Here is a 24,343-nt window from a genome sequence, read left to right as displayed (position 1 = left end):
CAGAAATGACAGAGTCCAGGATGCCACCATTTAGGGGAGAGAGCACACCAACGGAGAGTTGCAAGAGAAAGAAGGACCAGCTCCTCACACCCCAAAAAGGTCGAGCTTTCAAATAGTTTGGAAACAATAAAAAGCCTCACAAACGTCTTACCAAGATTTAATGTACATTTATTCTTAACACGTGGAACATATAGTATAAAGATTTCATACTGAATAAATGATATTCATTAAGCCAAAAAAGGAAAAAAGGAGGAATTTACATCAAGTTTTAGCTACATTGTTTGAAATACAAATATGCAGATTTTATCACTGAAAAAATCTCAATTGTGTTTCTTCATCAAGAACTTCAACTGAACCTAGAACTTTTCCACACCTCGATTAGAAAGAAAACAAAACAAAACAAAACAAAAACCCAGAAAAAAATAAACTATAAGTTGATTGGCTGCTGAGACAGCAAGGACTTTTTACAGAGACCTGTACAGCATCGCGCCAAGAGGGGCGATGTCTGGCAAGAGATTAAATAGCTGTGTCTCGCTTTGTGCAGGTCACCAACTTGTTAACTCGTCATACTATAAATGGGTAGCTGGGAGGGGGACCAAACTGTGGGGATCCAAGTGTATGTGCAATGTACAACGTCATATATATACACACATGGCAGCACAGCCGCTGCAGCTAAAGGTTAAAACCAGTTCTAAGAGGTGATCTCAGGGTTATTCATACAATCAAGGAGGAGAGAAAGAGGTCAGGGTGTTGTAGGTTCACACATGATACTTTGGGGGAAAAGCCGTTTTTTTTTTTTTCTCCTCAACGTTTAACTAAAAACATTTTTAAAAACTACAGCTTGCTGCTGACCCAGCGTTTTTTTCTCGTTTCCATGTGAGACATTATTATTACAGTATGTTTACAGTATCAGGTGTACAGTACAGTACATGAAAGGGTCTACACTCTACTGCACAGGCCTCTCCAGTGAACAGGGTCTGTCCACAACTGCGAACTTCTCGGCTCCTGCAAGATTGTGAATGTACAACAATAAACCACATACAGTTCAGCAGTAACCTTTTTGTCCTTCAGGGGTATTTTTTTGTATTTTTTTCTTTTTTTCTTTTTTTTACCATTAAAAACAGTTATGAAATGTGGCCTCCCGTTGATGCAAGGATCGGGAAAACCATTTTTATTTTTTTCCCCAAACTCACTGTAAACGACAGTAACTTTGGTTAAAATAAAAAAGTCTTCTATGTAGGCAGAGCTTTGTCTTTTCAAATAGGTTGGGGTCCTGAGGGGAGTAAGGTGAGGACAGGAACAGAAAGGTAGAAAGGTGGGGGTGGGAGGGGAGAGAAATAGGAGACACTTTTTACCCAAGGGAGAAGCTGGACAGCACAGGGTAAACTGGATTCTGAGGTGGTTTTGCATAAATAAAGGGCAACAGTCAGTTTCTAAGTTCTCCACACACGCACACACACACAGGGAGGGAGGTGTCCCACGGCTGTCATGACTGGCCAATCAAAAACAGTACATCACAAATGACTTGTGAAACCAATGAGTTCATCAACGGCGATACCGAGATGTCCAAGAGCCGTGACTCGTACAGCGTGAACTCTGAGTGGTTCTCGTCCACCTTGGCCAGTGCCAGCAGTGCGCGGGCAGCCCGCCGCATCATGTCCACACTAGTTGGCTCAAAGGGCGGGTTCTGCATGTGGAGCAGGCTGGCCTGGCTCTGCTGGAACTGTGTGGCAGCAAGGCTGTCCTCCAGGAAGCCCAGGAGGTTGCCGATGCTGCCCTTCTGCACTGCGATGGCACGGGCTGCCAGGCTGTCGCCCTGCGCCAGGTTGGCCAGCAGTACCACAGCCATCTCCCGGCATACCGGGTTCTTTCGGTCACTGAGGAAACGCACCATGGTGCTATACAACTTCTCCAGGCGGCTGAAGGGGGGCGTGGCCAGGATCAGGTCCACATTGTTGTCCTGGATGCTGAGTTTGCTGAGGGTTTCCAAGACCAGTCTCTGCGGGGAGAGGACAGCGTTGGGGCCCAGGGTGGAGAAGGGGTCCTGGGCTTCAGCTGAAGGGCAGACTGCCCAGTGTAGGAGTCCGTCCAGGACAGGCAGGCAAATGCTCTCGGGGTACGGGGAGAGGTCCAACTGCCCCGAGATGTTGGCCAGCGTGACCAAGGTGTTCTCCCGGAGCATCTCCAAGCAGTCCCACCACCACTCCACCTTGTTGCAGCTCACCCCTTGGTCCTGCTCCTCCTCCTTCTCGTAAGTCAGTGGCGCCTGCTTCCGTTCTGGATGCTTGTGGTGTAGAAGGATCAGCTTGCCCAGGATCAGCAGCAGCCCCGGGTGTTTGGACATCTCAAAGTCGTTGCCTGGCACAAATGACAGGCTTCGGATGGTATTGGAGACACAGACGCAGCGCTTGGCCAGGGAATCCTGCCAGTCCAGAAGGGTGCACAGTGGGGTCTCATCTTTACTGTGGGGTTCGTCCTCTAGGATCTTGATGTTCCGGTGGCTCTGTGCCGGGCTGATGCCGAATGGAAACTTGCTGCTCTCCTTGGTGGCCTCTGCGTTCTTAGCTCCCTCCTCGGTCAATGTGCTAGACCGGGTGGACAACATGTCATCCATAGTGGCTGTGATCCGTTTTTCGGGAGGGCCATCAGGCGGGGGGCCCTCCTGTTCGGTTGTCCCTGGTGTACCCTCTGCTGCTGTGACATGCTTCCGGGTGACTGGGAGGCAGGGCACATGAGGGGTAGGCAGCAGCTCTGTCTTGCTCTCAAAGTGGGTCTGGATATGCTCAGTGGTGTCCCCCCCACCAATCCGCCAGTGCAGCAGGCCACTGTCAAACTCCTGCACGCGCCCAAGCTTATCTGAGCAGTCCACCACAAACGGGTCGTTCTTCTGCACGATCTTGACGGGAAGCTTGTCAAACTTACTAGTAAGTTTCTCCTCACTGTTCTCTGAGGCTGCCTTGTCCTTGCCTGAAAAAGCCATCTCCTCATCATTTTCAACTACTTCCTCCTCTTCTTCCTCCTCTAGTTTAGGACCTAGAAGGTCTTCTTCTTCCTCCCCCGCTACAGGGGCTGGACTAGACGCCTTGCTGAATCTCCCAGGGTCCAGTAGTGTTCTCTGCCCTGGGTCGCCCACCTCATACTCCTTTAAAATGCCAAAGATCTCAATCAGGCAACGTCGGAAATATTCCACAAGGAGCTCTAACAAGCCTGGGAGCTAAAAGAGAAACAACAGGAAATAAATTAAGGAAGAAAAGTGGGCTAAGAGGAGAATCCTTGACTTGAGAGACCTCCAAGGATCTTCTTCTATCTGATCTCCCCGCTTTCTTCTAGGTCAGACATCTGTATCACTGGAGAAGGCAGAGCTGCTCCTTTCCCAAAGGCTTTCCACCGAGGGAGTCATTTCATCTCTCCTATGACTGGCACAAACTTCTTTCTGCCCAACCTACCTTCACATGAGCCTGCTTCCAGGATGGAAACATTGCCCCAAAAGCTCCTCATTTCACCACCAAAGCCCCCATCTCTTAGCCTCCTCTTTCCCGACCAATGTCTGCCTTTCTTTACCAAGCCAAGTTTCCTACCCGTTGGTCATTGTCCCTCTTAGAATACTACATCTCACTGCCAAGTGCAGCCCAAGGCTAGGCATGGTGGCATGACCCCTTCCAACATGAACCGAGAGAAGGAATGCAGTGTGGACAGGTGTTCATCTGCTCTCTTCACCAAGCTCCCCAACATTCTAGGAGGCTGGTGCTAGGGAGACCCAAATTCCAGTCTATATAGGCCATTTACCTCTAGAAGAAAATACTCATCTCCAGTAAGATTAATTTTTAGTTGAATAGTATAGCAGAATGGAAAAAATAAGGGCTTTAGAATTAGAAAGATCTAGGTTTGAATTCTGGCCTTCCCAGGAACTGGCTGTGTGATTAACTCTCTAAGCTGTAGTTTTTCCATCTTCCCATTGAAAATGATGGAAATTCCTAAAATTTACAGGGGTGTTCTGGGGTCTAAATGGAATATATCAAATACCTGGAATATCGAAATTGTTCAATCAATATTTGTCCCTTTACTTTCTCATGTAGGCAATATTATGTAATGGACATAAAGTCAGGCTTTGGAAACAGAAAGATTCTTCTAACAGCTGTGTGAACCTAGGCAAAGGTAAGATTGAGCCCATTTACTCATCTCTAAGTGGCCACATCTGCCTCAGAAGGCTGTTGTATGATATGAAAGAAAATATGAAGAACCTCGCACAAAGTGACGGTACGATAAATGGTAACTATTAATAACAATGCCCCCCTTAGTTAGCTCCTCGATAGACAGGTTGGTTGAGAACTACTAAGGACGATCAAAACAAAGCGTAGAATGGTGCAGCAGACACGCTTCCCAGCTACGGGAAAACCCAGGGTGCGTATCTTGTGGAGAGAGGGTCTGGAGACTCACCTCTGTCAGAACACCGTTAAAGCACCCCCACACACAAGCATACCTTTTTATACTTCCTGTTCTACACCTTAGGAAAATGGGATCGACAAAGATCTCTTCTATTCAGAGTGGATGAAATAAGAAAGGGAACAATAAAGAAATGACTCTGCTCACTGATAAAGACCATAGGTTCTTGGTAGTCTAGAAAAACATGGTGTCCTCACTGATATCAACAGAATCTGCATTTCTTACCAATACCAAAAAGTTTCTCTCAAATTCCTTTTGGAGTCAATCCTGATACCTTACACAAATTATTACTGTTCTCAGCATTCCGGGCCCATGGCCAGTGGCAAAGTACTGGCACGGAATCAAAGTACTGGTATGGAAGATCTCAGAGATGAGTAAGGGAGAGGAGACCATGGTGGCCAGGGAGGACTTAATTCCCTGTGTCACTTAGCACCATCTACTTCAAGAAGATCCCAGGTCCTCCCAATCTTCCAGACTTCCTCAGGCACCTGTACGCACCTGACTGAGGTTGAAGGTCATGATACTGTTGTCATCATACAGCAGGATGTTAATGGTGTCTAATGCCCACGTGCTCTCTGCCAGCAGCCCAGACTTGAGGGACATCATTACACGCCATGCCTCTGGAGTTCCTGAAATAAAACCTCCATGTCACCCATCCACCAAGCCCAAGTTGGCTGAAGGTTCCCCCAGGGCTAGCCCACCAAGTAAGGCTACTAGGAAGGTAACACACGGTGGGAGATAGTTCCTATCTGGGAGAAGACACACGTCAGCCCCCGATGGCTCTCTCAGGACATCACTGCATGGTGAGTCCTTTAAGTAAAAGCTTGAAATCAGCTAATTCCTTCCTTACCCAAATTTCTTTGGCTCTATTTTAGTCAACACTGGACCAGATTTTACCTCATCCAGCATATCAGGAAGGAGAGAGAACAATGGACAAGATGTAAAGGGGCGGTTAACAACACCGTCATGGAGGTCTCCGTACCGATGTCTTTCATGGTGAGTCGCCTCCTCTGCTTCAACACAGGCTGCGTGGCTTCGACAGAGCCAGGTGGGAAGGTGATGTCCCGCCGAATCATCGGGGGCTGCACAGGGGCAGGTGCGATGTGTGAGGCAGGTACTGGGGGTCCTGCCTTCTGCATCTTCATCCCAGAGTGCAGGAATGGGGATTTGCTGGGAGAGGTGCGGTTCTCCATTGGCCGGGGCAGGGGGGCGGGGCTGGATACCTGAGGAATGTGATTCTGCATGCTTGGCGGGGGCTGGTAGTTGGATGGAGGGGGCCTTGTCATGGGGGGTACGGGGGCAGAGGGACCATATGGGGGCTGGCGTGTGCCGTGGGAAGGCCATGGGCCTTCATGGTTGGCCCTCTGATCCGTGTGCAGCATTTCATCTGTTCGGTTCACGCCATGATAGGCAGGGCCCTGGGGGGCAGAACCTGTGCTCTGCCTGTTGGCGTAATTGTAGGTCATGTCATTACGCCCCTGCCACATGGTGCCCTGCTGAGCAACCTCAGGTGATGCCTGTATAGGGCCACCCATCATTTGCGGTGGCATGTTCTGCTGGGCACTGGAGCCAGGGGGTGCAGAGACACGGTCTCGGCCAAACTGGAATGGAAACTGGTTCTGGGGGCCACTTGCTGGTCGGCGCTCAGTAGCAGCGGTGGCAGTGGCGGGATAGGCGTTGCCATACTGGTTGTATACATCTTGCTGAGGGGAAGGCTGGGCAGCTTGTTGCTGGCTGGTGGGCTGGGACTGGGCTGGGGGTAACTGCTGCTGCTGAGGCTGCCCCTGCCCCGTGCTGTATGGCACACTGTACATCTCCCCGTCGTGCCGCTTGGCAGGAGGGCCATATGTGGCATCCATCGGCCGCTTGTAATTCTAAGACAGGGACAAGCAGAGTTCAGGAAGTTAATACTTTGCACTCAGGGAATAAAGACCACAGCCGCCAAGAAGGCTACACCAGACACTTGCTGGACTTGCTTCTGCCCCTATAGAAGGAACACAGACTCCAAAGGAACAAAGGAATCATCTTTCAAAATTGTGTCTGAAAGCAAGAATCATTCTCTATTCCCTGCTGGCTCACCCTTGCTCTAAGTAGAAAAACACAGAAAAGTTAAAAAACAAAACAAAAAAAACAAAATTCAAAATAAGGGCAATTTCTAGCCCTTCTGGAGAACTAGAGACTGGGCTGGACTTAAACAGGTAAGAGACGGAGGCAGAACTGGCTATTTGGGTGGGAGACGACCAGCAAAGTATCTAAAATGAGCTCCTGAGATTTTCCAGCTTAGTTTTCCAGCTGGCTCTCAAGGTGTACCCGTGTTACTTTACCCCATACCCTCACCTGCTGCTGCTGCTGATACATTGTGGTCTGCTGGCTGGGGAAGGGGCTGCCGGAAGGGGTGCCTTGAGTGGAGAACTGATTGCCATAGGAATCATGTCTGCAGGAGGGAGAGGAACAGGATCAGGACGGGCCATGGCAAAGCCTCAGCCACAGCAGCACCGAGGCCAGGCTTCACTCACCGTTGCTGCTGCTGCTGTTGCTGTGGGGGGTAGCGGCTAGGAGAATACATCCCCGAGTCGGGGTTAGAAGGCATGAGATTCGGCTGCGGGGCTCCAGTGCCCATGTTTCCCTCCGGTCCTATTCCAGGCTCCGTCCTAAACAAAATGGGAGAAACAGACTGAGTCCACTATAGCTGTGGAGTCATGGGGTGGGGCAGGAGGAGGGCCACGCTTACCTCACTCTGTCATAAGGACCTCCATAGGGATAGTGCTGTCGTGGTCCCATCGCCACATTTCCCAGCCCAGGGCCGGCAGCTCGGCTGTAGGGGTCCCCCATCCCGCCGTTGGGGCCCTGCCCTGAGGACATGAAGGGATCACTCCCTGGAGCTAAGTGCAGAAAGGCAGGCAGTTGAGTAGAACGGTAGGTGAGCAAGCCTAGCAATCTACTTTGCTTGCCCCCAAGCCCCATGCCCTCTTCAGAGCTCAGGTTTGTTCCTTTTGTTTTCCTGACAGGCTCAAAACAGAGATCTAAAGAGGCCCCAACCAGCAGAGAACGTACTGTTAAGGGGTGACAAACTGAGGCCAGGGAGAGGAAGACAAGAAAGGAGGTAGGGATTAGTGGGGTGATTAGGTCTGAAAATGCCTTATCTCAGAGAATGGCTTGACAAGAACCCTGAACCACTCTCAAGATAGCCCCCTACTTCCCTGGCTCTGTCCTCAAGGGCACAAGGCCAATAGCAATTGGTCACCTTTCCTCATGCTGCCATAAGGATCCTTATTTGGCTCGTAGGACATGCGCCCCATCATGTCAGAGGTATTCATACTGGGCTGGTACCCAGGGTTTGGAGTCATGGAATTCCGCTTCTGGAATGTGGGGTCACTTCCATCAGGAAAAGCATCCTGGATCCCAACCGAATTGCTCCTGCTCCAGAGCGAGGAAAGTCAATTAAACCCCAAATAAAGCAATTCCTCCGATAATGCAGGGAACATGGGACTCACTGGTGGGGCAGGCAGAGCAGGGACCACACCAGGCTGCACAGCTCATGCACTTGTGCCCAGGTTCCCCCAAACCACCCACCCCTGCTTGGGGCCTTACCTCATGCCTGGCAAGGGGGGGATCTGACTGTGTGGTGTGGATGCTGGAGTTGGTGGCTTTAGGTCTCCTCCTTCTGCCATGGAACTGCTAGTTGACTGAGGTGTCTGTGGCCCCTGCATAGACCCTGATCCCGCTGTGGACAGAGATATGGGGTGAGCAGGTAAGTTTAACTCCCACAGAAACACATGCCCTAGTATCTCGTCAGCAAAGATTGTTGTAAGGCTAAAGTTAGGGTTCTTTAAAGCCTCAATCACCCTTCTCCGCAGGGAATCTGCAAAGCCAGGTAACAAATGAGGGAGTTTGAGGGCTCTATCGCTCCTTGCGGTTTTACACCTGGAGAACAGGAGTGGTGTGGCAACGCCATCTCCATGCTGGTAATTCCTTGAGTCTGCTCGCTTCCCCGATTACTTCTCTTTACTTCCTCAAGGCCACTGTCTAACCTATTCAGCCCTCTAATGCTGGTGCTGAAGCTCCCAGTCACACAGCGCCTGGAATCATGGGTAGGAAGGTTTCATCTTGCCCCAAACCTGCAATGCACATTATGAACCTAGGAGCTCCTATTTTCAAGCATCTAGCCCAGTTTCACCACTCAGGTTCAAATGTTCCTTTAAGCTAAACACAGAACTACCAGTCATTAATGTTTCCATTAGTTACCATTCCGAGCAGCAAATATCCCACTGCTTGGGCCTCCCCAGATGATGAGTCATCTCAGGCACTCACTACACCCTCAGAGGTCAACACCAGGGCACACGTGTTTACACCCACCTTCTAGGAGCCCTGGCCTTCTTCCCTCCCCAGGCTTGCCCAGTCCCCAGCCTACTCTCAGAAAGGAGGGTGGCAGAGGCACTCCCATCAGAGTGTTCCATTCATATCCCTTCCCCACCCCCTCCTTCCCATTCATCACCATCTCAGCTCCCTGGGGAATTCAGGGCTCTAGTCTGAGCTGCATTCTAAGGCGCTGACATCAGTGGGCCAAAGCTCCCAGATGGCCCTGCCTCACTGCTACTTGTCAGATTTTCCCTCCCATTCACTAGTTTACAAACATTTGGCAAGATGCCAGGTACACAATGAAAATTAAAACTTAAGGGCTGCTACAAACTACCTCCCAAGGGAGTCCCCGCTGCCTGCTTTTCAGTCTGCCAACCTGTTACACCCTTTGGTAGGACAGGGCAGAGTATACATGCCTGCTGGCAGGAGCCGCTGAGCAAGGAGCCTGGACCCTTGAATGTTACCCTTGAAGAGTAAACCTTGGTGGAGCCGTTCACACAATCCCTACCTGGAGAGGGAGGCTGGATCTTGGGCTGGGACTTCTTGGAATCAGCAGCTGCAAAGATGTCCGGGGGAGGGTCTTCTCCCCGCTCAATCTTGCACTCAAAGGCATAGAGACACTGGATATACTGCTTTTTCAAGGAGCTGGCAGCACTGCTTGAGGTGCCGACATTGAGGTTGGTGGCAAGTTCCCGCCATTTTTTGTTCTTGTTGACCTGCACAACCAACCAGAAGAGTCAGGGTACATCTTCCATCTATCTGGTCTTCCTGTCCCCGAGTCCCAAAGCCCATCAGGCTACCAGGTACTCATCTCTTATAGAATCGTAATTCTCAGTTAACTACAAAAGTCAACCCTGTTTGGTGGATAGTCCACAGCAAACACTAAATCCATGGCTGGCTTCCCTTTACCCTCGTCAGGCTCTGTCCACAGATCATCGCAACTATCAGACAGCGTTTATTCAAATTAGGGCAAATTTCACATCACCATTAGAGAGAACAGAATTCAGAAGACAGGGTCTTTGCTTTACACAAGTGTATTGCTGAAATAAGACGTGCAGATCACCATCAGATCCAAATCCTATTTTAAATGCACTAATAAAAATTAGCATTTGATAAAATGGAGACGTGGTAATATCAATGACCACCCTGTTTGGCTTTGTCAAACGGGGGGTTTTCATATCTGATTATTTTTTCAATGTGGGGCTCCTTGCAAATCTGATAGTCTTGTGCCACTATTCCCCTATATCTCAGTGCCATATAACTAGGCCCCTTTTCCAAAAAGTCACTGTCCTGACTGTCCAGGAGATGCTCCAGTCCCTTTGACTTCTTTTGTCCCTACCCAGAAGTCACCAGCCTACAGTTCTGCCTCCTTTCTTCAGCTTCAGGGCACACTGACCAAGACCATTCCCCAATCCCTACAGTTACTCCTTCTGCTCTAGCCAGGCAGGTCTCCTTCACGTATTATGCTTATTCACCCACCATGTGGTCACCTTCTCTCTCAGGGCTGGGAACACTGACTTTCCAGTCCCAATCCACAGAGAAAGTTCAGTATGTTGTGATACCTGTTGATCTGGTACCAGTGATACCAGAGAGAAGAGTGACAGGGAAGCAAAGAGAGGGACAACCTAGACGGAGGGAAAGTGAGTAGGAACACTTCCTAGAGCAGGTCACATCTGAGCTGAGTCTTGAAAGTTGGAGATGGCATTGGCAGGGTACATTCCAGACTCTCCCATCTCCATGCCATCTGGGCCAGTGAACTGCAATCCCCCCCCCCCCCCCACATCCTTCAGGAAAACTCAGGACTCTTCTTTTGCCTCTTTGGAGCCTTCTCTTCTGAACTGTCTTTAGAGTTCAACTACATCATAGCATCTAAAAGGTTGCCATCCTTTTGCAAACTAAGACAGGCCTAGGCTTTGGGATTCCCTTTGTAATTCCTCTTAGGTTCAGAAGCCCACCCAGTTAAAAGTATGCCAAATCTAACCTAATGCCTCTTTTCCCTACAAGCAAGAGAGGCCTGACTGTGAGAATGAGTAGCAGGGAGAATGGCAGAATAAGCCCAGGGTCACCTCAGAAGCCTTCTGTGGCTTTGCTTCCCACGCCACTTATGTGGCGGTGCGCACGTGTCTTGTTTTGTTTTGTTTTCCTTTGTGGGGGAGGGAAATAAAGCCTGAAGGGAGAAGGAATTCATAACTGACTGTTGGTTGGCTTCATTCCAATCACTTTCTTTTCTGCTGGTGACAGCTGTTTTCCTCTTCTGATTTAGAAGGTTTGGAATACATCCCTCCCAGCCACGCCTCCCTCTGAGCTCAGCCACAAACTCAGATCCAACAGCAGGGCTCCTGGTCTGATGACTACAGAATACACATAGGAGGAAAGTTTGCAGGCACAGTGTGCTGTCTGCCAGCGGTGCCACTGGGCTGAGTGTGAAATAAAGCTGTACGGTATCAGAGCAGGGGCAAAGCTCAGGGAGGCTCAGAGGTTTGCAGCCGAGATGAGTCCAAGCACTGCAGTCTCCCATACCGGCTAACTAAACACAATCTCCCATCTACTTTTCCCTTCATAAACGATTTCTATAAAATAGCTCCTAAAATCCCATCTCCACCAGGAAGCTTCCTGGAAGAGTCAGCAACTACTCTGGCTGCACCTGGACCATCTCGTGGACCAACTTATGTGGCAGAAATCTTGCCAAAAACGATGTTTATTATTTTTAGCTTGACAGTCTAGCCAGGTACACACTGTCCCTATTTTACAAATAAGAAAAATTAGGTATCAGAGTGGTTATACACCTTCATTAAGGTCACATATGTTGTAAGTGGCTAAGACAGGATTCAAAACCAGGCCTAGTTCTTCAAATCTTGCCCTTGTCTACTATGCCAAACCACCTCCCATGGAATCAGAACACCCAGACTTTCCACATCTTTGCAACCAGGTAGGACCCTAGACAGATGGTAAACAATGCTAATACTTCATACTGCCCAGGGAAGTTTCAGCCTCCTGCCTTGGCCTTAACTTCTGGAAGCCCGAGCTCCCAGGTCTGGCAGTATGTGACTCAGAGAGCAGGACAGGGTAACGTCCCTGTGGGATGCATGACACCAGGTGAAACCACTGAGGACCTTGAGAGAAGCTTGTTGAAACCACAGGGGAAGCCAAGTGACAGGCACTCACCTGAGTCAATCCACCAATCTCCTTCACAGACACATAGAGGCGATAGAGGTCCAGAGGTTTCCTACCCACAGCAGGCAGATTTGTCATGCCCATGGCCTTCTCCTCCGTGAAGGCCAGATAACGGTCCACCCACATCTTCCTCTCAGGCTCACCACCCAGCTCATACAACTTGGTGATCTTCTCATTGGTTGTAGTAGAAGAACTGGATTTCTGGAAGGGGCAGGTCAAGATTCTTAGGAACCGGTCAGATTCAAAGCCTACGCTAAAGGACTCAGAAGTCCTTTGACTAGGATAGTGATACAGCTTCTTCTTTTTTTTTTTTCCTTTTTAATTAATTAATTAATTAATTAATTGATTTAGTGATACAGCTTCGTATTCTGGGGTAGTTACTAACACCTGCCCTGCCTTCGCAAGGTTGAAAGGCCAAAAGGGAGCTAGACCTTCTTTCTGTAAAGGAAGAACAATAATACTGACTATATATTACACATTGGGTGCTATGCTAGATGCCTTTACATATTAGGCATTATAAATTATCCTCCTCTTACAAGATAAGGAAGCAGACACAAGGAGGCCATGCCCAGCATCTCATAGCTTTTAAGTAACAGGGCTGAGTGCTAAATCTTTGTTCACCTGACATTAATGTCACGACTCCCACACTATTTACCCAGGAGCCTGGACACACTATTATAAACTGTTTCAGAGAACTCAAGAAACTCAAAACGTGATCTTGAGACAATGGGGATGGACTAAAGCGAAAAGAAACTCTATCTCCTCTCAAGAAATGGTCTCCCACTGGTGTGAAAGGCTTTGGATAGCATCCTAAGACAAAAGGATGGCTAAAAGGGTTTTAGAGCTAAAGGACCATAGGAGGTGGCAGCTATGATTTTTTACCTCCCCTACTTTATAAGATAGGGAAAATGAGGTATGAAAAAGGGTAGAAATGTTTCAAATGACTCAAATGCTCAAATTCCCAGATTACCACACAGCCCAATGGACAGCATACTCAGAAGGACCAACCTACAGGTAGGCCAGGGACCCAAACCCCACCTGCCTCATCTCCCCCTTTAAAGAACGTAGGACACCAACCATTCCTGCTGCTCTGAGTAAGGTCCAGGAAGTGAAAAGCAACTGGATGCCCATGGCACATACCATCTATCGATGCACGAAGACAGGGGGCACAGATTCATAGAGAATTCTATACTGCAGGTCTGGCATTTCCTCCATAACACACAGCTGTGAGAACATTATGTTATTTACATGAGGACTCCTTAGGCTAACTCAAACCTAATTCAATGAACTCTAATCCTGGAACCCTTCAAGATAAGAAGAGGTAACAACAGCTTTTTCTGAGATGATCTAGTTGGTGCCACAAAGGGCTAGAGTCTAGTTACCCTCTTTTCTTTTTCCTTTCTATCACTGGAAAGGATGGGACAGAAAGTTGAGAGGAGTCAAGATATAAATCATTACTTTGGATTTGGATTCTGTCTTGGGTGTCCCATCAGCCTTGTTGTTCATTTTGGTAGCTGGAGTTAACTTGACATCCCCAAGGCCCATCATCTCTGGGCTGGCTGCCATCCCTATAAAAGAGGAAAAAATTCTCAAGTTTAATAGATTTGTGACATGAAGCTCACTCTGGAAGAAATCCCTGGGTGCGTAACGACTAGGACTCACCTGCTGAATTGTTGGCCATGGTTCCACCCATGGGATATGGGGGTCCCTGAGGGTTGATCATGCCAGCCATGCTATTAATCCCTTGTCCATATGGAGGTCCAGTTCCCATTATACCCCCTTGATTCATATTGGGGTAACCCGGTGGCCTGAGAAAGAAGATGGAAAGAGAGACAAGAGCTAGAGACACCGAGCTTTCTGGTTTGGACTTGAGCTGAACGGCTGTGTGAGCCTAGTTAGCCTCACAAGGAAAACCCACCATCATGCACTACCTTTGACTGCAACATTCTTATCTTTTACCTCCCATGAAGGTTTTAACAGGGTCCAAGCTCCAAACGGGAAACCATAGCTCAATTTTAAAGGAAACACTGCTTGAAGAATGAAGCCCTATCATGTCTCTTAAATACTGTCTCCCTCTAAGGCACGTGTAAAGTCAAGCGTGTTTCCATTTAAGGGTCCTCTCTATGATAGAAGGCCTAGATAAAATGCTCAATTTTACCACTTTGTCCTATCAAACCCCAAGCCAACTGGAGCCCTCAATAGCAAAGCACCTGGAGGGGCTTTGCATGTTTTTCTCTATAGGCCCACCACAAACTTAGTGCTTGCATCATTCTGAAGTACTAGCCAAGCCCACCTCTTTAAAGTCAATCACCCTATTCTACCTTGGTTCATCTACAACCCAGTAAGACAGGAGTCACTTTAAGAACTGTAGGCACCAACAATGGAGTACATGGATAGAGCCTTAAAAAACAGAGGAGTCATATTCACTGAAGTCTGTAGCCAAGAAAGAAGAGATGAATTTTTAAGTCATTAAAGCAAATCACATGAGCCTTCTGTACTTCAGCACCAGAGTCAAATGCACAGGGTCACATAGAACAGCAGAAATGGTAAACACAACCCTACCTCCTATATTTCTCACACCACAGATCCAAGTCACGTGTATCATTAAAATTCCTTTTGGAAACCAAGACACCAGATTGACAGAAGAAATGAAGAAAATCTGAAGACTTATTTTGCTAATCAAAACAATCTGTGCTTTATAAAGTTCTTTATATATGGTATCTGGTCATGTGAAATTTGATACCAATCTAAGATGCTTAAGAATCAGCACTTTTGTTGTGTTTTTCACTGTAAGGAAACCTAATTTTCTAAAGAACTCTCAATAAAATGCGTATTTACCAACATGACATGGTTTAGGTCAGGAAGTATTGAATGATTCTACAATTTATTTCCTTGTACGGACACGCTCTTCACTTCCCAGGCCTTACCTGTTTTGGATAGAGTTGGCAGCAACATGCATGGCGACAGCAGTTTCTTGAGTTTTCCGGTTCATGCCCCCTGGTGGGGGACACATCCCTGACCCAATCTGAGGTGGCATATTGGCCATGTTAGGGCCATAAGGCCTGTTGCCCATGGAGGCGTGACTCATTCTCCCTGGAGGGAGTGTGCCATAAGGTGGGATGCCAGGCTGCCCGTGCATCTGACCTCCAGCACCCATAGGGTTCATGCTTCCAGCCATGCCTGCACTGGGGTAGTTAGCATTGGGCAAGGCATTATAGTTTGGCTGCCTGGGATAGCCTCCTGGGAGAGGAAGAAGGAGAGAAGATGCAGAGACTTGGTTAGTGACTCATTAGCAACTCACTAATATTGCTCAAACCCTAAAACTCCAAAGATGATAAACAATGGCAATCATTCAATATTTGGTCTGGAAAGAGACCAACTTCATGGTAGCCTTTAACCCCATTAAAAAAAGAAAAAAGTTAGGGGGAGGCCAGAAGCGTATCAAGGCAGCGCTCCAGTTGTCCCGTTATCTTAAAGACAGCACAGCACAGGCAAGGCTGGCTTTGCTACTATTCAGGCTCTTCAAACTCCCAGAATTCTTTCTACATAGTCGTCTTGCCTTCGCTCCCATGCTCTGTGCAAGACATTGAGCTTAGTCCATCTAGGGCTAATTTGGAACAAAGATCCATTCTATTAGGACTAATTTACTAAAAAACCAATAGTATAATAACCAATAATTATCATTTACTAAATGTCTGCGCTCAGTTTTGAGCTAAACACTTTTCCCCATTTTACAGATGAAACAGAGGCTCCGGGATATTCCAGGATTTTCCCAGGGTGACAGTCCTGCTCTATTTTGGGGCCTGGCTTTGGTGGATTTAAGGCAAAGAACAGCAGCACATGAGACAAGGAACTTGTTTCGTCTCACCTCTCTGCGCTCCTAAGTGGGTATATACTCACCCTGTGGGCCATACTGACTGCCCTGGGGACCATAGCTCCCCATGGAGTTCTGCTGGTAGGCGCCCATGCCCGTGTGCATCTGTCCTCCAGAAGGCTGACGCGGAGATAAGGCCGAGCCGGGCTGGGGGGAACTGTACTGGGGCATCTGGGGGTTCCTCTGCATGTAACCTATTTGTGGGTAGTGGCCATATAGTTATTACCTCAGTACAATGGGAACAAATGCTCTGCCCTATCCTGGGACTTCACCATCTACATTTCTTTAGCAACTAATTATATGAAGTCTCCATCTTATTTGCTATATAATCGTGTGCCATTTTAGGTACCCTCCTAAGTGACACAGCCATTAACCAGATCATGCCAACTGTTTCTACTAAATGCGGGTTTGAATCGACAAATAGCAATGACAAAAAAACAACAAGAAAAGGTGCAGGATTTAAGAGTAAAGATTCGATGCTGAATTTTAGCATTGGCTGACCAAATCAGGCACAATGCATGTAGGGAGGAATCCATCAAAACACAAACACCGAGACAGAATGACTATGGAGGAAACACAGTTATGGAGTCACAACATGGCCAGGTCCACTCTTAACCTCACAATTATTGCTGGGACTGTCCTAAGTTTCATGGTCATACAGTTCTCCAAAAGCAATTGCACAGGATAGTCAAGGGTCAGCCTTAGCCTTCTACCCCCCCTCCCCCCCCAAAGCCCGGGTTCTTACCTCGATCTTGGGCAATGCTTGATTGGTTCATGGAAGGATGCATGATGCTGTCCGACTGGCCACTGGGTGGCCGAGGTGGCATCTGGTTGCCTGCTCCAGACAGAGAAAGCAGTAAGCCAATCATGGCTAAGCCTGGCAATTCTAGCTAGGAGGTCAATTCAGTGCTGGAAATGGCTCCTGGGAAGGCCAAGCACCTCCCAGTATCACGTACACAGAGATCCCAACCAAGGGGCTCCCATCACCCTACTTCAAATGCTGAAGGAAAACTTTGTAGACATGAACCAGAGATGTTCTCTCTGCCAGGGTAAGGCTGGGGCTCCCTGCTATTGTTGGGTACCAGTCCCCTTGCCCCCTCCCCTAAACCCAGCACTTGAGGGTACCTGGCACTGCAGCAGGCGAGAGTGGTCCTGAGCGAGACTGAGCAACACTGGCAGGAGAGCCAACAGGGGACGGGGAGGGGCCTCGGATGCCAGGCAGGTGAGGGGAGGTATGAGGAGAGAAAGGAGACTGAGCTGGATTACTCTGCTCTCCTTGGCTGCTGGAAATCCCTGATGTGCTCACTCCAGGGCTCAGAGCTCCTTCTGTTCCCATGGGGAGATCGTCTATTGAACCAGACAGATCCTGAAACACACACACACAAGGACACAGATTAGCAACATCAGGCAAACTCTTCTTTCAACAATCCTACTACATGATTAACACTTTCCTTAAACAACCAAGAGCAAACACTCCGCACACATTATATAGTCAGGATACTATAGCTCACATGGGGCAAACTCTCCATTGAGGGCCACACAGAAAATATTTTAGACTCTGTGAGCCATATAGTCTTTATCACAACTACTCAACTCCGCTGTTGTAGTGCAAAAGCAGTCACAGATAATAAAGTTTTATTGGAACACAGCCACACCCATTTGATTCTTTATAAAAACAACTGGCCCACAATCTGTAGTTTGCTGACCTCTGGTCTATCCACCAGAAGCAGATTTAACACTTTTATCTTCTTTCCCAGCCCCAATTTCCAGTCGTCAGAGAGCAGCATTTCAGTGAGCCTTCAGTTCTTTTCCAGCGCAGAAGCTTTACAAAACACCGCCAGGATAGTACCAAGGGGCCACAGGAGTATGTTAGCAAGTTTGGGCAACAATCACAGATCCTCTCCATCAGATGATTATAACTACATTTACCAAGGACTCACTCACTCCAAGTTACCATATTTTAAATTATAAGGGGTAGAAGATGGGAAAGGCACATATTGCACAGGAAAGATAATTCCTAACTGCCAAGAAGGGATTCCTGGCCCCCAGCAGGGATGAACAAATGTTTACTAAATGAACAAACCAGTTTTATCCCTAGTTGTAAGTTTTTCAATGACAATTTGAAATTTATTTGGGGGCTTTGCTTGACTTGAAATAATCAGTAAAGTGTTCACTCTGGGGTGGTCAAGTCCAAGATTAGCACCAGGAGCTCAATGTGAAAACTATTTACCCCAGGAAATGCACCCCCAATCCCACCCCTTGCCTCTGTACATTCTCTAGCAATACTACTGGCTCAGCACCACACATTAATTTCAGACTGGGTACAAACTGTACCCTAAAGAAAGGATGAGAGCTTTGGGTATGGGCTCAGGTCTGGGAAAACACTTATACTAGAATGGCTAAGAAGAGTTGTCTTGAAGAGACATATCTGAAGAGGAAGGAGATCCAAAATGGCTGATTTGAGTCTATTCCTATTCCTACAACAAGCTCACGGTGGAAATACCAGTTTGGATGTGAGAGTGATCTGGCTGCGACATCTGTCACCCCGTTGATCGCCAGGGTTGATTCGGCTGATCTGGCGGGCGAGGCAGGTGTCCCCTTCCTCCCTCACCGCTCCATGTGCATCCCTCCCGAAGCTGCGCGCTCGGTCAAAGAGGACGACCTTCCCCAATACAGGAGACGATCGTTCTTTGGTCAAGGATATACGAGTAGCTGCACTCCCTTGCTAGAACCTCCAAACAAGCTCTCAAGGAAATATCAAGATGACTGTGACCCTGGAGTCTGACAATAACAGAGGTCAGAGGGCACTTTTAGGCTCTCCCCCAAGTATCCGGGTTGGTTGGAACTTCTGCAAACCAGCTGGTTACTTCACTGGGCTGGGAGCATTTCTGCTGAGTTGTATGGGAACAAAACTTGCCCCGAAGGCAAAGCAGAGAGGCAGGTGTGCACCTGTGTCTGTGTCTAGCTCTCAGTGTCAGCTAAGACATCAGCTTTCCTATAAGCAGACACAGTACACCACAGTAAGCTGTAAGAATGCCTTCAGAACTAGTCCCAGTGTGGAAGGGAACTCAAGAAGGCCTTCTCTAGGTAACACCAAAGGGCCTCTTCCCTCTCAAAAAACTAAAGCACCTGGGGCTATAAAAAGCCCTGGGTTCATCCCAAGAGAGGAGGCTTCCATCCGCATATTGAGGACTTAGCTATACTAGGGACACCCGGCCTCTGGGCCAAGGAGAGTAAACTCCAAAGAAGCAGCAAGAGGACAAGAGGAGCCAACCTTGTATGCCAGAAAGGGCCTCAAAAGCCACTTGTTAAGCTCTGGTCTGTAACAGAAACCAGAGCTCAATGCTCTGTTTTAGGGACCAGTAGGTTCCCTCAGCATTCCTTCCTAGTCTCCATTCCTTATCAAACCACCAGCGTCTGGTAATAAAAGCTACGTGTTTACATGAAAAAGAAATCAACATAGGGGCCAGCCCGGTGGCGGCTCAGGCAGTTGGAGCTCTATGCTCCTAACTCCGAAGGTTGCCGGTTCGATTCCCACATGGGCCAGTGGGCTCTCAGCCACAAGGTTTCCAGTTCAATTCCTCGAGTCCCGTAAGGGATGGTGGGCAGTGCCCCCTGCAACTAAGATTGAACACTGCACCTGCCTCCCAGATGGCTCAGCTGGTTGGAGCGCCCTCTCAACCACAAGATTGCTGGTTCAACTCCCGCAAGGGATGGTGGGCTGTGCCCCCTGAAACTAGCAATGGCAACTGGACCTGGAGCTGAGCTGCGCTGCGCCCTCCACAACTAAGACTGAAAGGGTAAATAACTTGACTTGGAAAAAAGTCCTGGAAATACACACTATTCCCCAATAAAGTCCTGTTCCCCTTCCCCAATAAAAAATCTTTAAAAAAAGAAAGAAAAAGAAATCAGCATAGGAATCAAAGTTCCATCCATAAGACAAGAACTTGGTTCTAGTCAAATGGCTTTGAAAACTTAAGTGTCTTGAACATTTGTCTTTAATTAAACAAGTAAAACAGGAACATTCTCATGGTAAAAATAGTTCAAATGGTATAGGTAAAGCCCAAGTCCCCCTTTGCTCTCTTTTTGCTGCCTTCAAGAGAGGAACCCGTTTAATTTGGTGTATATTCTTGGAGACCTTGTGAGAAACTGAGGAGGGAAAAAGAGAAAAAAAAAAGAAAAAACCCAACAACCCACCCACCATTGCTGTAGGGTAGGGGCCGGGGCTGCAGATGCCACAGGGTTAAAAACCAGGCTCTCCACAGATCCACAAGGGAATGTCCTAGTCCAACGGAGGGATCCCAGGAGCCTGAAGAAAACACTGGCAGCCCCTGGGGCTGGACTCGCAGGAGCCTGGAGGCATCTGTGGTGACAAGGTAGTGGCTTCCTTCACAGAAGCACTCTGAGGAGAGCTGTCAGTTTTGGTCAAGTGCCCTGACCTCCTTGGAAAAAAAGTGCTAAATAAACCACTGTCAACAGCAGTCCCACGTGAGCTGGTATGCCTAGGCACAGAGTAACAGTGGGGAAGGAAGCAGCATTAATCTTCTTATCACTCTGATTTGGTAGGTTTCAAGCCAATCTCTCAAACTGTCATTTTCATCAGCAACTGGTCAGTATGGGGGTAGTTGATTAAAAAAAATAATAAATAATAATAATAAAATTTAAGAACCAGAATGTTAGCATAGGAACGGACAGATCATTTACAGTAACAGTAACTACCATTCGAGCATCTACAATGTTCCAGGCACTGTATGCAGTTACTTAATTTTCTACAATTCTTAGCAGGAGGCACTTCCATCACTAACATGTTGAAGGTGAGTAAGCTGATGGTCAGAGACTGGGTTACATGCCCAAGTCCTCCAGCAAGTACGTGGCAGAACTAGATTTTGAACCCAGGTCTGCTGAAACCCAGGGGCTATGTTCTTTGTCTCTCTAGTATGCTGTGATAATATACAGGCTGAGGAAAAAACACCACACACCCCTGAGTTAGGAGATCAAGGCCCAGCTAGCTCTTGGTACTTATCAGTTGTGACCTTGGGCAAGCTGTCAACAAGCTCGGCTTTGGTTTCCTCATTTATACAATGAGAGACTGGACAAATTTGTGTTTGTGACACACCCCTGGGACACATGCACGAAATTCCACTGGCACTAGATGGTCAGGGTCATATGAAATATGCAATGCCAGCAGCAATACCCTGAGTGAGAGATACTACAACACAGAAGCAGCCTAAGATGTAAGACGTATCCTTCAGCCCCGGTGGCTAATCAAAAGTAAATGTTTTTACTGGGAAATGGGAGGGAGGTATAAGGGCATAAGACTCCAAAAGAAGCCACCCCCCGCCCCCGCCCCATCTACACGAACAGATACTGCTCTGAACTCCATGTCCTTTTATTGCACAGGACACACCTCTGCTTTCTACCCTACAAAAAGCCAGTTTTTCAGGTCTTTTGTTCCACAAAAAGCCGGATGTCTGGCTGTTGAGTCAGACCTCAATGTGCCTAACAAGTTTGGCTTTCCACAACATACTTACCACAGACAAAGTTCAATCAATCCCAGACCCAATTCTCCCTGGGGGGTGGGGGGGGGTGGCTGCCTTTAGTATTTCAGGGCTCAGGTTCTCAATTCTCCCGAAAGGACCTACCTAACAGGTACGTTAAAGTAGAAGGACCGCTGAAAGAATTATCGCACTGTCCCCTAAGTGCAAAGATCTCTTTTCCTGAGTTTGCTCTTTCAAGCATAATCCTGCTGAGAGACGGGAGGTGAGGATCAGCCCACTCAGTGCCCTGCCAGTTCCAAGGAAGCAGCAGGGCCAGGCAGAATTTTCTCACGTGTTTCCAACGTGTTTTATGCATTTTATTGCTCATCTACCATGCAGATCAAAAGCGCTGGAGCAGGTCCAACTATTTCACACAGAATCTCACACTCCAGGCTGGCTACAGCCCCGAAAGCCTTCGTTTCTTCACTTGAAATACTGCCCAATGTTATTTTGGGATGTGACCTGATAGAGGAAGCCCATAGGGACTCCATGACGATAACCGTTCCAGCTGTGATTGGTTGCCCAGTTCCAGCGAGTGCCAGCATGGGTCTGTCAGGCTCTGCTGACAAACAGAACTCAGCAGCTAACACCCTCTCTTCACACCACAACAAAACCATGCCTGAAATCACACAGTCCATACCTCACTGGGGGGGTGTGTGTATTGGGGGAGGGGGGTAGCTAGTGCTCTTACAGGAAGGGCTGCAAGTTCTAACATGAATTGGATGTCGGATGAAGTACATTTTCAAGCAGGAAGATACCAGGATCAGGGTTAGATGAGAGGGGTTTAAATGATCTACCAACAGACGCTCATGAGGATGACATCAGTTCATTTTGCAGAGCAGATTAAATAACATCAACAGGAAAATCTAAAGAACAGGCTCACAGCAATGCTCAGATCCAGGCTTTTCTCATAAATTTGGCTGAATCCTTGAGAAATGGAGCTTTTGTTAACCCCCAGATGGAGTTCTCGTATTCTTTTAGTTGTGAAGAGTTTTTGCCAAGTTGCGCTGACTACTGGCAGGGAAACCACCCACCAAGAGAGCCAGGTAAATCCTACACACATGCTCGTAGTACGTTTGTGTGTGTCTGTGTGGTGAGAACCTGGCAACTCAGCCACACTCACTTAAATGACGATCCTTGAATGAAAAAAGTCCAAATGCACAGCCTGAAATGACCAAATCTGCACTAGCAATTTGTCAAGTTATTTTCCTCGTCTAACAGATCCACGGTTGCGGCAGGAGGCTGCTCCCGTGCTGGAGAATGGGAGGAAATCCTGGAGAACACAGAGCAGGCTGGGGGCCTAACCCATGGAGAAAGGCAGAAGGTAGGAAAGGAGGCAACAGCTTTGACAAACTTCAAGGAAAAAGGAGTAAGACAAACTTAATTACATAGGAACTACTTAAGGCACATACGTTTTGGGGAGACCTGGTTTTTCCATAAACCCTTCTTTAAGTAACTACTTGTCAAGGGTCTGATGGAGAAAAGGCTACCTCTATCAAACACTTCTAAAAATATTCAGTGCAATAAAGTTTCAGTCTTAGATTCTCTTTTTTCTCCTGTCTTTGCTACATGGAAGGGCGATCTGACCCACCCAGACTGGTAGGGGCTCCAGCGTATGGAAATACGACACTGTTCTTCCAATGAGTGACCTCAGCTCAACAGATTAACTGCCACCCCTGCCTAGAGAGCAGACTAACAGTGTTGGCTGAAATGCCAAGAACGAATCAACACACAGAACAGGCTGCCTCCTGCTACTGGGGTACTTCCAAGCCAGAGGTTAAGCAAGTGGTAAGGAAGGGGAAAGAAAAGACACCATCCTTTTAGTGTAGGATCAAGCGCCATCTCCCGCCTGAACTACACTCACTGTTTAGAATAGCACAAACTGCTCTATTTCCTAACTCCCCGCCCCAAGTTTCCAAAAACCCCTCACCAAACTCCCTTTTCTCTTTTTCTACAATAGGCTATTCTTCTGGGGATAATGGAGCATTTCTTCCTGGTACTTTCTTCTGGCTGCCTGGTGAGGAATGCACACTAGAGAAGGGTCAGACTCTTCCCGACTTCAGAACGTTTTTTGGGGGCCCACCTCCAAGAGAAAATTCCCTATATATACACGTTGAAATTCATAAATAAACCTCTGGGAGACCAAATCTCCAAATTCAAAGGACATTGAAAAGACAAATAAAGCAAGTCCCTTTGTGTCTCCCTCTTGAAGGGAAGCAGAACTGACACAAATATGTGACTATCATGTGTTCAACCTTACGGTATGTGGTTGACTCACATTTAGTTCTCACAATTGTCTTCTGATGTGTAGGTATCGACCCCATTTTAATAAAGAAGCAGAAGCTCAGAAGTTAAATGACTTGCCCAAGGGCAGAGAGCTATTAAACAGAAGAACCAGGGTTCAGACTCATATTCCTGACTCCAAAGCCTGCACTCTTTCCACCATAAGGTGGAAACTTGACTATCAACAGCTAGGTAGGCTCCATGCTCCAAACAAGGTCAGGCAATAACCCATCTCTGGACATGCTGGGTGATTAGCTACCTGACTCTTAAGCTAACCTCACTAGGCCTCACTTAGCTCCTCCATAGAAGCAAAGACTTAAACTAGATAATCCAACTCTATAAGTCTATGATGCTATGTGCTCCCCTTTCTTAGGCACTCTTCCTATAAACCACTCTGGCTCTCTAATCCTTCTTTCATGGTTTACTTCAAATCAGCCCTTTCACCTTCACTCTCAATTTAAACCTACTTTTTGTACACTAAAGGGTATAGCAATTTTTCTTACCTCTGGATCCTTAGAAGGGCACTTAATTTACAAGGGGGAGCAGGGAAGAGAGAGTGACTTAGAATCTAGGGAGACAAGGAAGAAATTAAGTCCCAAGAAGGTAGGTAGGTATCTGGTATTCACTGGTTTTCATATTGAATGTGCTCTAATCCTACTACCAAGCACAAGGG

At 47.7% G+C, this 24,343-nt stretch overlaps 1 protein-coding gene across 2 annotated transcripts in view; it reads right to left on the bottom strand.

Annotated features, from left to right (window-relative positions):
- Positions 1-147: 147 nt before the first annotated feature.
- The window catches only part of ARID1A (AT-rich interaction domain 1A), a 66,265-nt gene continuing 42,069 nt past the window's right edge, over positions 148-24,343 (bottom strand). The window contains exons 5-20 of one of the 2 annotated variants that reach the window (XM_088790630.1): positions 16,976-17,216; positions 16,596-16,685; positions 15,877-16,044; positions 14,904-15,216; positions 13,639-13,784; positions 13,435-13,544; positions 11,968-12,177; positions 9,311-9,518; positions 8,035-8,167; positions 7,688-7,863; positions 7,175-7,325; positions 6,960-7,094; positions 6,781-6,877; positions 5,426-6,317; positions 4,942-5,072; positions 148-3,214 (exon numbers count right to left, since the gene is read on the bottom strand). In XM_088790630.1, the coding sequence (XP_088646756.1) occupies positions 1,487-3,214; positions 4,942-5,072; positions 5,426-6,317; positions 6,781-6,877; positions 6,960-7,094; positions 7,175-7,325; positions 7,688-7,863; positions 8,035-8,167; positions 9,311-9,518; positions 11,968-12,177; positions 13,435-13,544; positions 13,639-13,784; positions 14,904-15,216; positions 15,877-16,044; positions 16,596-16,685; positions 16,976-17,216 (4,929 nt within the window). In that variant the 3' untranslated portion in view covers positions 148-1,486. The remainder of the gene's footprint in view (positions 3,215-4,941; positions 5,073-5,425; positions 6,318-6,780; positions 6,878-6,959; positions 7,095-7,174; positions 7,326-7,687; positions 7,864-8,034; positions 8,168-9,310; positions 9,519-11,967; positions 12,178-13,434; positions 13,545-13,638; positions 13,785-14,903; positions 15,217-15,876; positions 16,045-16,595; positions 16,686-16,975; positions 17,217-24,343) is intronic. The other variant, XM_088790629.1, reaches the window with a different exon arrangement.

The sequence above is a fragment of the Rhinolophus sinicus genome, chromosome 14, assembly GCF_057876585.1.
Source record: "Rhinolophus sinicus isolate RSI-liver-muscle chromosome 14, RSI-T2T, whole genome shotgun sequence".
Classification (NCBI taxonomy): Eukaryota; Metazoa; Chordata; class Mammalia; order Chiroptera; family Rhinolophidae; genus Rhinolophus; species Rhinolophus sinicus.
Note: the sequence above shows the minus strand (reverse complement) of the source record. Positions and strands in the feature narration are given on the sequence as shown.